Raw genomic sequence first — 13,932 nt, 5'->3', positions numbered from 1 at the left:
CACGTCAGCTAGTTCACTACTGAGCAAGTTTATAGAAATTCAATTTTATTTCCATGAATATGATAAGGGAAAAAGAGCAGTTTGGAAAATAGCAGTTATAGAAAAACAGTAGCAGGGCAAAGACCGTAGGAAGTCCCAGAAAATTAAGAAGGGTACTGATGATCTACAACGATATGGTGATCCAAGCAGAAGGGGCACTAAACAGAAGCAAGTGGAGAGATTTCATTTATATCTATCCCTGTAAAAGGAAAATGTTAATGATGATGATTACTGCAAAATGCATCACTATTTTTCTCACCTGTCCTGAAGGTTGGATATTTTATTGTAGGGGGCATGTATTATGCGAAGCGCCCTACAGTGTTGCAGAGGTGTCAGGTCCCGGAGGTTGTTTGCTGCCGCGTAAAACTCTTGCAAAGGCAGTGTTGCTTTGGGTCCCCCAACATCCTCTTCGGAGTTACTACTGTCCCGTCCACTGCGACCTCCTTCAGTTATGGCAGGCAGAGCTTTTATTTGGTTAGCACTGATGTTCAGTACCCTCAACCTGCAGCATGAAAGGGAAGATTGTTATTCTGAGGCAGTGTCACCAGACCACTGAGTTAAGCCTCCAGACTCTCACAGTGCTGACCCAAAGAGTTTTGTTCTTAAATGAGAGTTGAAAATTTAAGAAAGACAAGGTAAAGAAGTTGATAAATAGGTAGAAAGAGACTAAAGTGAGCATAAAAAGTAAAAGGCAAACAGTAATACAACTTGAGGTCAGATGGATGCTACAAAGAACCTTCTGTGCTGTCTGCAGTGGGTTATATAACTGATAAGTATTGAATGTATATGTCCATATCAGTGTATTATCTATTATTTCATTTAAAAAACTTTTCACTTGTAAAAAAAAAAAAACTGTTGTCATGCTTGACTGTACTGCTACCTACAGTTAGGACAAGGTGTTTCACTGACACAATAGTACTATTGGCTTTGCTTAATTTTTTTTTTTTTTTATCATTTAAGCTTAACTTGGTTGAGGCACAGGAGACTCAGCCTTCTAGACAAATGAAAAGGAAACACTGTTCAGAATTAAGGGAAGAAATGAAAATAAGTAATGAATGGGGAAGGGAGTGGAACAGACCCACGGACCCTTCTTTATAAAACCACGTTAATGATAATTACCTGTTTAACCAAGTGAACAAGTTAGACGGAAGAGATGTTATTTTATTATGGTGAATAAGGAGCGTCTCTAAGGAGCAGAGGCGTGGTTCTTCATGTAGGCTGTTACCACCAGAATGAGCAGAAGAACTGCGGGATGCAGAAGATCCTTCATGGCTGGATCTGTAAGGACTGTTGGCACTTCCATAGTGACTGAATGGTTGGTCTTGACAAGATAAGAGATTGGCAGGTGATCTCTGAGGTATGGTGAGGGCAGACAGATTATTATGGTGGGCAGAAAGTGTGTGAAGGCGCCGTAAATGGCCAGAAGTTAAGAAAGCGGGCAGGGAGGAAAGATTGTTGTAGCTGACATCTACTATACTGGCTTCTGTGCTGGACACTAACCATGGTGGCACTGCATTTAGCTGATTTCTGGAAATAACAACACATGTAACAATAATGACTGAATTTGTTATACTGTAGCACCATAGATATACGTAATACAGAACTGTTACAACTTTTATGACCAAAGTCAGTAGGGGTTTAAGTACTGTACTATAAAAGGCAATGATGTCTGACCGTTTATTTTTTCATTTAGTACATAACATCATATTTAATATAGGGAGTCAACTACAAATACAAAGAAGACAAGTTTTAACTTACTTGGCTAAACTGAGTTTTGTAAGGCGCCGGGGATGGTATCTCACATCGAGCCTTGATAATTCTGAAGCAAATTAAATTATAAGCTTGTAGACATTATATTTAAAGATTAAAGCCAAAGAAGACTCCATATTCCAGTATGGAACAGGAAGAGGAAAGATGCCATAAACATTAATATTTATTGTGAGTCCAAGGTTTTAGAATTTCATTTAATTTAACCTAAACCCAAAAAAGTTAGGAAATTTGATATTTTATCAAATGGGCAAATTCTAATAAATTGGATTACAATGAAAAATATGTGCAACTATTTTTTCTTCATATTTGAGTATCTTGTACAACTGCAAGGCTTCATTTTTTATTTGTATTGTTGCAGTGCAAATGCACTTTTCCATCTATATTTAAGTTTTTCTGTCATCCATATTGCTTATTTATAAACAAAATGAATAATAGTTCTTGAAAATAAAACCTACTAACCACACAGTTTACCAAACTTAAAAAAAAATGTTCAAATATGACACAAGATGAAATTTAGTTATTTAAAATGGTACATTTTAAACTCTACAATTCTACAGAATCAAGTGCAGTTGGCTGTAAGTGCTAACATCATCCAGGTTAAACAAAACTAATAAAATGGCATCTCAAATGGCAAAATGGTATCTTGCTGCCATTGGTTGCAGGAAGTAGCCACTAATATCCTCTATGGGAGGCAAAACTGAAATCACATGTTTGTTAAGATAATTTCCTTTTATCGCTCATATCTGATTTAATATTTTCCTGCTAATGGTGGCTTCTGGTTGCAAAGATTGACAGCTATGTACCTGAATAAGCAAGAAAATGTGGTGGTGTGTCACCACCATAATTTTTTTTCTAATTTTACCACTAGATAAAGGGTTAAGGTGTCTTCTCGCTTACTTTACTTATACCCTACCTGGAGTCCACCTAATTTGGTTAAACCTCTCATAGGGTAAACCTGGTAACACAAGTCTCCTTAGTAAGGTAGAATGTTCTTGTCAGGAAAAACAAATGCCCCATGCAACTCATGTGAACAGCCTGGTTAGCACAGCTGAAGTGAACAATATGATAAAACCTTTTATGAAACACAAGGTCTAGACCTTGATGAAGCAGAGAAGGGTATTATACTCAACTGTTATTGTCAGCCGTAAGCGCTGTCAGGGTGGCTCCATGGAGAGTTATAGTTGTGATGGCGTTATTGGAACACACAAGAGAGGTCAAACAAGTGAGACAGGAGACGTCCAGGCTACTTATTCCATTCTCACTGACATCCAGTTCCGTCACGTTCTGCCAATAAAGTCAATTGTTAAGTAGCACTTGAAGAATATAAAATAAAGACTGCCAGAAAAGTGTATATATGCATACATACACACACACACACACACACACACACACACACACACACATATATATATATATATATATATATATATATATATATATATATATATATATATATATATATATATATATATATATATATATATATATATATATATATATATATATATATATATATATATATATATATATGTTAAACACAAGCTATACATGCTGAATGATTTTCCCTTTAGTTGAGACATCGCCAAGAAGACTGATATCCAGTGGTAGGAATTTACACTATATTTGATAGGGTGACAATATAAATGAACACACAGATGGTCGTAAATATATTATCACCTGAGAGAGGGGGGTGGGGGGGGGAGCCTTAGGTGCATTTGTGACCGAGGTCAGTGTTCCATTAACAAGTCTTGTTTTTCCAGGGCAAGTAGACTCCCACCTTTGCCATTAAGGCCATGTAAACTAAAGTCACTTTCCCTGCGCTCTATACAGTTTGTTTCAAATAATAAATGAAGTTTATACATTACTAACCTGGTATTCATATTCTCACAAAAGCTTTTTTTTTTCTTTTAAAACGAGTCAATTCAATTATATTTTATTCCAACATATTATTAGAATGAATCTGCTGTTTCACACCTGTTCAACTGATAGCATGATTGTATTCTCTGACATTTCATAAGCTGTTCTATTCTCTTGTCCAGTGATTTTCCAGTATGACCAATGTAAAAGGTCACATAACTCAAGTGGGATTTGTTACAACATTCTTTGGTATTGTCAGGAGTTCTTATAAACGCTTCTCAGTTGTATTATTTTTCTTAAAAACCACATTAAGTCTAAGGATTATATATATATATATACTGTACATATATGATTATTATCACTTTTGTACGTGATTCATTTATCACACATTACCACATTACCACAGGTGAAAAATAAGAGACGGTGTGTGTGTGTGTGTGTTTGTTTGTTTGTGTCACATAAACTTTGTTTATAAAAAATAAATGCAAGACTTATTCATCTACACTTTCCCTGTAAACCCAAAATGTTAAATTTTAAATCTTAATCCCTTCAAACCTTTTTCAGTGATTTTTGTAAACATCAGGAACGTAACATAAGTAACTAGAAGTATGTACCTAACAAAAGTATCCGATCACAGTAGGGCGACGCCCACTTTGCACGAAATACTGTAGTTGTCATAAGTTGCCACACAAAAAAATGGTTGGAGCCTTGGCCCTTATTTTTTTTCCTGAGTTTTGCTTTGTGTTATTAGAGAATTTTTTTTACACACTAAACATTTTTATTACGTTGTGAGACTTAATTACAAAACTTCAATTTTTTTTCTACCAGCATTCGACATCGGCGCATTCTAAAACGCGCTACTTGCAGCCTACCTTATGGGAAAGGTTAGAAAAATTGTCCGAGTCTCGTTGCAAACTTGTCACTTTTCTGATGATCTAGACCCTAGTAAAAAATAAGCATAATTTTGCAGAACAACAAATTTACTTTCTAGCTCATGTTGCTCGAAAGAAACACTAAAATATCACACACATGAGGGCACGCAAATGCAGAACAACGTAATACTTACCACTTCGTTCGAAATAAATTCTGAACACGAGAGAGAGAGAGAGAGAGAGAGAGAGAGAGAGAGAGAGACTCCCGGATACAACGCAGGCAAAGAGGAGCCATAAACTTCATTGCACCCTCAATTAAAAGAATCATTTACTGCGTCAATACATTGCTTTCCCCTCCCAGGTAATTGAACAGCTTATTCTTAATTGGAAAACTCAAAGTTTATGCCCCAACGCTTTATATAGCCCAATTTCAGGTGATGGTTTCAAGATTGCAAACGATCTGTTGTGTGTGGATGCTTGGTCCACGAGTTCATGGGTTTCACTGGAACACATAAGGATGATAATATTAATTCTTGCTCCACTTAGTGTGTATTGTTCGACTGTATGCTCTTCATGAATAATAATAATAATAATAATAATAATAATAATAATTATTATTATTATAAAAAATATAGTTTTACCAGACCACTGAGCTGATTAACAACTCTCCTAGAACTGGCCCAGATAGACTGTACGTAGCTAAGAACCAATTAGTTGCCTTAACAGGACCAACTTATTGGAGATCCGAACCACATTATAGCTAGTAATTTCTATCACAGAACTAAATTCCTCTAATTCTTCAGTGCAGACCGGAGACTCAGACTCCGGGCCTAGCGAGTGCTATTACAACTAATAACAATAATAATCTAGAAAGGCTTATTAACTTTTCGATTTCCTCACTTTTTGAATACGTTAGTACTGAATTCACTGTTTGTGTCAGCATAGGTAGGCCTACTGGCTCCGTAGGCATCACCACAGGGTGCTTGCAGCGTCCCTTCGTCACCTAGCTCCATCCACATTTCAACCTTTGTCGTGACTCCATTCTTGCCTTCATTCTTTTTCAGTCACAGCTTTGTAATTACAATCATCACAGGTCGTGTCGCCTCCAACTTCTTTATCCAGTCTTGTGTCCAACCTCTCTAACGTGCAGCTGTAGGGTTTTCTCCCATTTCCTCCTGTAGATCCTTGTAAACTTTATCTTTATTTTTTGGATATCTTTATCTTAACCATTCCGACTCCGCCCTTTTCGCTATCTTGAGCGCTGAATGGCCGAAAGTGCGAAGGTGCTTGAGTTGACAGATAGATGGGTAAGCTTAGCAAAAGACCATTTGCCCTGTGTTGACTTCAGCAGTGAGTTAGGCATCTGCAGGGCTATCCCCTTCTGGTGCTTCTTCCTCTAAAGACGAAAGACGTTTGGAGAATTAAGAAACTACATACACACACACATCACACACACATGAGAGGAGAGAGAGAGAGAGAGAGAGAGAGAGAGAGAGAGAGAGAGAGAGAGAGAGAGATATATATACTTAAAAATCATATACAGTGACTTTATATCTATCAGTAGAAGGTTATTGTGCCCTGACGATGCGTCAATAAACGTGAAAGCGCTTTACTACTTCCTGCCCCCCCATAAATGTGACACTAGAAATGTGAGGAGTGACTGACCATTCCGATTTTATACAAGTCTGTTTTCCAAGGATGAAATCGCTAGCTCGGTCTGTTTACCTTGGGTGAAGCTGGCAACCTGATGCCCTGCTCCATCGGTGTTCAAGGGCGCTTTTGTACCGTCACCCTCTGGCCTTTCTGTCGCTTAATTTCAACACTCGAAGGACGAACGGTATGACTGATTGATTTATTGACTGAATACAGAGTTTAGGCCAAAGGCCAAGCACTGGGGCCTTTGAGGTCATTCAGCGCTGGAAAGGAAAGTGAGAGTAGACGGGTTCGAAAGGTGTAACAGGAGTAAAACCTCAAAGCAGTTGCACTATGAAATATCAGTTAGGAGAGGGTGGATAGCAAGATGGAAGAAATATAATATGAATGGAGGTAGAGTTAAAGGAACGAACGGGGTTGCAGCTAGAGACCGAAGGGACGCTGTAATGAACCTTAAGCAATGCCTACTGTGCACCACATGAGGCGCACTGACGGCACTACCACCCTATGGGGACGAACGGTATGGCGAACGCCTTGTATGCAAAATCACGAGGAAACATTCCGTCACTCCGTTTCATTTTTTTTTGGCACAGAACGCAACTGAATCTGGCACCTTGAATTTATTCCACAAGGAATTTATTCCTTCAGCACATCTTTAATTTTCACTTGAATATATTCCTTACGGATAAGCGAAGAAGCTCGTAATTAATTTCCATTGCATTCTTTTCAGTCACAGCTTGTGATTACAATCAACGTCACAGGTGGAACATTGTGCCCAGTCATTTTCCCGCTTTTTATTCATCCTTCCTGAACTGAGGTATCCTTTATATTTCGATTTTCCGATTGTTTCTGGGTCTATTATAGGAAGTAATAATAATAATAATAATAATAATAATAATAATAATAATAATAATAATAATAATAATAATGACGATGATGTTGTTAAAAGCACAATTATTATATCAATTTTTATAAAATGTGCGCGTCACGTTTTTATTATTACGCGTACATTAACTTGCTCTACGAAGGTTTTTCACAACCGTTTTTGTAATATGGATATAATCAGGCATTACTTGTAGTTGTCAAAACAAACGTGTTTAGGACAAATCTTTATCTAAATAATAATAATAATAATAAACTAAATTTAGTCCTTCCACAAAAGACTTCTTCCGCGACGGAAACCATCTTCTCAAAGAGACGCAAGCTATTTTATTTAGGAAGCGAAGAGAGATATGAATTTCACATTCTGGACATGACTGACACGGAGGGCTGGTTGAAACAGACCGTTCGACCCTGGAGTTCTCTAATTATAATCTTATAGTGTAACGAGGTCAAAAGAAGGGAGGGTGGATGTAATTGTGGATGTAATTAAGTAAGCTGTGGACAACTTGTATTTTGAGTTAAAATTGCTATAGAAAATCTCTATGAGGTAAAATGTGTTCAAGAACCCACAATCTATTTTTTTTATTAAAATTGTTATGGTTAATCCTCTATGATTAAATGTAAGGTGTTTTCATTTATTTTCCTCGTGCGTAACATAATACATAGAACTGAAAGAAATAGGTTATGGAATTCCATGTGAAAATTATGGGCACAATTCCATTAGATACAAACCTCGGTTTGATTTTTTCTGAACAAACCTCTAATATATGTGTACATATATGTATATATATATATATACATATATATATATATATATATATATATATATATAATATATATATATATATATATATATATATATATATATATATATATATATATATATATATATATATATATATATATATATATACGTATATATATAGATAGGGAGAGAGAGAGAGAGAGTTCAATCTGGTTGAGAAGCCGTAAAACATTTAGTAAAAAAATATGGGGGTAAAACGCAGAAGATACGAGTAAAATTACTATAAAAATTAACCGTAATTTGGGAATTCTTACGCGTTATATTATAGCCCAGTGCACTGAATGCAACGCTGAATTCATTATTGCTATGAAGATAAGAAATAAATGAGATGGCATGAGAGCGTAAAAGAGAACTAATTATAAAAAATGCAATAAGAAATTTTATATTTAACAGTGACTTCAATGCCGTTGCAAGTAGTCATCCACGAACAACCGAGCCATAGAAATGTTCCAAAGAATCTTCGCTGTTTGTTAGCAGAATCCAGAGGTAAACACTGGCGTCTTAGACCCTTTAAAACGTTACAAGGTTTACTGACGCTGGCATAAGTCAGCATAATCTAACTGACGCATAAGGCAAGGGCTCATGTTGTCATAAGTCAGCACAATCTAAATCAACCGCTCCTCGGAATGGAGGCAAAACTGAACTCAAATGTCTTGGCTTTGGGTCGATGTACGTAACAATTTTACCTATTTTCTACCCTATTACATAATTCCAATTGCATAACGTAAGTGTATCGCTGCGTACTTCGCAAAAAGATATTAATTACCCTACTTGCACAGAAAAAGACACCTCTAAACCGCTGCTACAGTGTATGGAACATGGCTATTTATAATTTCTTAAACGCATGGAACCAAACTCGGTTTGGCAGGTAGAGAGAACGTAAGGAGTAGGGGACATTTAGACGCTAATGCATCTGAAGGAGGCAAATGTTTGTTCTCAAAATGCACAAGAGACTTTCGATTTTCTTCTTTGAAGACCTAAGTAGCAAAGTGAGTATATATAAAAATCACCAGATATATTTACAGTGTATAAAGGAAGGAAAACATGGATGACATTTATGACGTAGCGGTAAACGTACTGAGAAGAAAATGAGTTACCTGTCGAGGAAACATCTCGTACCGTACCTGTCTAATTATCGTAACTTGTGACAATGAACTGTTATCACTAATAACTGAGGAAGGAATTTAGCGGTGCTCCATTTGTTGAGGAAACATCTCCTTTTTCCTAACCCAATCTTGGCCAGTTAACCTAACCAAGCTATTAATTACAATTTCTAACCTAAACAAATCGCCAAGCATAACTACGTTTGCTTATCACGCTGACCTCACCTGAACTTCTCTAATCTGACAGGCTGACCATGTAGCGTAGAATAGAATAGAATATAGAATTTAGGTCAAAGGTCAAGCACTGGGACCTTTGAGGTCATTCAGTGCTCAAAAGGAAATTGATGGTAGCGGGGTTTGAAAAGTATAACAGGAGGAAAACCTAGCAATTACCTATGAAACAATAATTGTTAGGAGAGGGTGGAAAGTAAGATGGAAGAAAGAGAATATGAGCGGAGGTGGTGTAAAAGGAATGAAAGGGGTTGCAGCTAGAGGCCGAAGGGACGCTGCAAAGAACCTTAAGTTACGGCTACGGTGCACCGCATGAGGTGCACTGACGGCACTACGGGAAACCATGTTGCCTACATACCATATCAAATAAGACAGCATAATTAACCTTACACAGTAATTATAAACCAAACCTCGTCTTACCTAACCCACTACAACATTACCTTGACAGGGTTTCACCCAGTTGCCCCAGGCAGTTGGCATGTATGTTACCCGGAAATATATTCAGAGCGTTATCAGGTATACAAAAAAAAAAATCTCAGGGCCATGGCAGCTAAAGGAATTTCTTTTTGTATCTCGAGTAAAATATGGGTTTAGGATCCCATTTTTCAAGATATGACTGATAACAGATGCAGTACATCGTGATAGCTCTTAGACTGCTAGTTAGCGACTGCTGCAGAATATCACGATAATCACGGATAGACAACTGGGGCCCGTGCTGTGTTTTATGTGCAGAGGCCGCTGGAACGGGCAACCTGACACTTTCTTGACCCTCGCCCCAAAACCCCAAAAAATAGGGAAGGAAAAGGGTTATAAGAAACAGGAAAAACAGAGGAAGATCGAGAATTCCTAAGTTTAGTTGTAGGAGAGAAACAGTTGCAGAACCGTTCAAACATACATATATAGATATATACACTCACACATATATATACACATATATGGGGCTATCAGTCGAGAGAAACATGCCAAGCGCCATTCTGTCAAGTACTTTTTTAACTTAATTTATTATATTTTAAAATAGCACTTGGCATGTTTCTGACTTTAACTCATATATACGTATACGTGTGTGTATATACTGTATGTGTATATATATATATATATATATATATATATATATATATATATATATATATATATATATATATATCAATTCTGTGCGATATACTTGATGTGCACTATACTGTTGAATATGGGCTTAGCGTAGCACAAAGAATAATACCTGGTATCACGACACACTAATGAGAAATCATCCACTTATCTCATCTATCACTTTTTGCAAAAACATTCGCGCGAAGCTGGCAAAACTGACCGTTAACTTGCCGGGTATACAACCAAGGGAGTGAATGCATGAAAAAAGTATCGTGCAGGTGGCATTTTGAAATTTCAAGGTTCATATCTAAAAACAAAACAAGAAAAAAAAGGCAAATTTGAGGCTGTAACTTTGGTGAGAAGAAAAATGGGCCAATTTTGCTTCACATCACCAGTATCGTGTACCTGTATGGCATTACCCTGTACTGGAGTTTTGCAAATTTAAATATATCAACATTTTTCACTGTTGAGCCTAGTAGAAGCGATTGAGAGAGCAAGACAAAGTTATGCCTAACCCGTCGTAGGCATATGTACAGTTTTGCAAATGCCAATGTATCACCATTTCTCATAATTGTGCCTTGTAGTAGCGACTGAGAGAGCGAGACAGAATTAGGCCTAACCCGTCGTAAGCATATATACAGTTTTGCAATGCCATTTCTCATAATTGTGCCCTGTAGTAGCGACTGAGAGAGCGAGGCAGAATTAGGCCTAACCCGTCGTAAGCATGTAAAGGGCCTTAAATTAACAGAGACGTTAATGAACGACTTGGACTACCAAAAAGCGCTCGTCAAACCTTCAAGTGTGAGCCGTCGAGGCACAGGACTCTGGGCGACGGGTTTTTCCTGTCGTTTGCAGACCATCGACTTGGACTCAGGCACAAACGAAGGCTAGAGGGGTTTCCTTTCCTCTTCTTCTCTCTGCTCTGCCTTTCCGTTTGTTTACCTTTGACAGTATCGTCTTCTTCCTCCTCCTCCTCTTCGATGACGGAATGGACGTGGATATTCTTGCTTATCATGTTATAGATATGATTTTTCAGTTTCACAGCATCACAGATAGCTAATTGTTATCTGCAGGCGCACTGCCAATCAAGAATTAAGTAAGTAGATTTGAAGTATCTAATCAAGGATTTAAATGAACTTTTCAGGAACGTGCAGGCTACCAGAAGTCGTAAGAATGGCACAGTACGAGAAAAATCGCCACAGTTCCCTCTTCCTACTATTCCAAAAAAGCACACTTTTTACCACATCATTTTCTGCGCTTTCAGAAAAGAACACTAAATCACGTTTTAAATACGATTTACCATCTTTTCACATAAACCTTCCGCATCACACTCTTTCTTTAGACTCACAAACACTCGACCACCTTAATTACTTGTGTCTATCGTAACTATATAGAGCACGTCACAGCAGTAAGTCTAACGATAAGCCTTGAACTGTAGCCGACTTTTTCACCACTAGCAACCGCTCGCATTATCTGATTTGGAACAACAGCAGCCATTCCCCTCCAGTCTTCCTCTGAAGGACCGTCACAGGAAGCATGCCGTCACAGATGGAGGTCAGACGAGAACTAAGCCACTTTGTCACTTCAGCGGGCCATTTAAAAGGACGATATTGAAGTGATCGTTCACCTCCCACCTTGGGGTGAAAGTAGGGGCTGAGAGCTGATCATTTTTATGTACCTTTCTTTTAACTACACATAGTTAACGAGAATTGGCATTAATACATGTCTGCTTTAAGAGAAGAATAATAAAGTTAAATTCGTATGTTTCGTTCCACCTTTCTCTCTCTCTCTCTCTCTCCAAGAAGAACATTCACTTTTATTCTTGAAAGAAAAACTTAACCATGCTTCTGTTGGAAACAGAATATTTCAGCAATAACTAGTGTTCTCACTGTAAAATCCGTTAACCCGACAGAAATGAAATAAATTCTAATATACAGAACAGTACCAAAAAAAGGTACATGTAAAGTTCATCGGAAAGAAAATTCACAATGATTTCTTCCAGGCTAGACTCAGCTTAGTGTATAATTTCGGAAACTTCCCCTTACGCAACTGAACCGCGAATAATGTCACGGGTCAAGTCAAGTCGACCCTTTTGATGATATTGCACAAACTTTGCAAATCGAAACTTTCCTTCTGTAATTTGAGGGATGTGACGACAAAGCCGAAAGGCAACATAAATCTCTCTCTCTCTCTCTCTCTCTCTCTCTCTCTCTCTCTCTCTCTCTCTGTCTTTGCATGGACTCGCGTATTCATTGAAACTAAAGGTGAACTTACACATCTCCAGGAATGCATCGTATCCAGAAGACATTAGGCGCATTGCCATTGTTTCGAGGCTGCGTGCATGGCAGAGATAAGGATAAAAGATATGAGGGGACAACGCTTCCTTTCCTGTGGGCGTTATTGTTGGTAAGGTTAAAATAAAGACTTTTCTTTAATTACCCTGTGCACGAAATACGTTAATTTTTTCGCGGTATCGTTTATCTTTGAACGTTATACGGAAAGATAAGCCTTTAACTTACCCAAACCACGATTTCCATTAGCTCATCATTAGACCGATAAACATAACCAGATACGCCATTGTCTTTAGACTAATCTCCTTCTCTGAACGTCTTAAAGCATGAGTCTTTGTTTATTTTATTTACTTTCCTCTGGTGCAGGACACTGGTCAACGGACACACACGCACGTACACTCTCTCTCTCTCTCTCACACACACCCACACACACACACACACACACACACACACACACCTACTCTAGGTATGTCTCACTCAAACTTATTTACACCTTAACACAAAGGAGCTTGTAATGGCAGGAGGCAGATACGGGTTTTTATTAATTCATATGCTGTGTGCAATTATTGGTGATGTTAAAGCAAATAGGACTAAACTTCACCTTTACAGGATAACACTTATATTAGACCTAGCACAGACTAAAAAACAATAATAAGAATATTAGGATATCTACTAAATCACGTATTGATTTTTTATGAGCTGACGCGGTTCATAACTCATCGACGAAACTCGGAAAGTCGCAAGCGAATAACAGAAGAGTCTTCCTTAAGCTTCCGTGATCAGATCGCTTCAAATCGCCATCATCAACTTAACGGGACGGAAAGACTTTATCAGTCCTTCAAGGAATTCTTCCAATCGGGGAACAGTCCGTGACTAAAATGATCCAAGTCGACATTTCTGGGAGCTGACGCTGCAGAACCAGATCTTCTTCTGTCACTCTTGCGTCGTGATTCTACAGCAGCTCAGAAAAAGAAAGAAGATCGAAAAAACATAATAAAAAATTGCCTGATCGGTCCAGGGATCGTCTTCTTTGCCCGCAGAAGGCAAGACGAGTTCTGGAACGCCGCCGCCAGAGGGCCACTCTGGCGGTGCCACACGGGCACGATTTTTGTCATCTTTTAACGTCTTACCGAAAGAGTTTACGCCAGCAAGTCAATGGAAGACGAATGAATGGCTCCATCGAGCAGCTCTGACCGTGGTATGTTCTCAACTTGACCGTTTCAGCAGAAGTGAAGGAGGTGCATTTTCATAAAAGGCCTAACACGCAGTATAATAATAGTCCTAATTATTATTGTTACTATTATTCAGAAGATGAACCCCGTTCATATGGAACAAGCCCATAG

The 13,932-nt window shown here is 38.0% G+C and overlaps 1 protein-coding gene across 1 annotated transcript in view; it reads right to left on the bottom strand.

Annotated features, from left to right (window-relative positions):
* Phlpp (PH domain leucine-rich repeat protein phosphatase) overlaps positions 1-13,932 on the bottom strand; it is a 43,100-nt gene that overhangs the window by 7,224 nt on the left and 21,944 nt on the right. The window contains 4 exon segments of the mRNA XM_067108456.1: positions 299-541; positions 1,159-1,566; positions 1,798-1,858; positions 2,940-3,093. Of these exon segments, the coding sequence (XP_066964557.1) occupies positions 299-541; positions 1,159-1,566; positions 1,798-1,858; positions 2,940-3,093 (866 nt within the window).

The sequence above is a fragment of the Macrobrachium rosenbergii genome, chromosome 9 (genome assembly GCF_040412425.1).
Source record: "Macrobrachium rosenbergii isolate ZJJX-2024 chromosome 9, ASM4041242v1, whole genome shotgun sequence".
Lineage (NCBI taxonomy): Eukaryota > Metazoa > Arthropoda > Malacostraca > Decapoda > Palaemonidae > Macrobrachium > Macrobrachium rosenbergii.
This window is presented reverse-complemented; position numbering and strand designations above follow the sequence as displayed.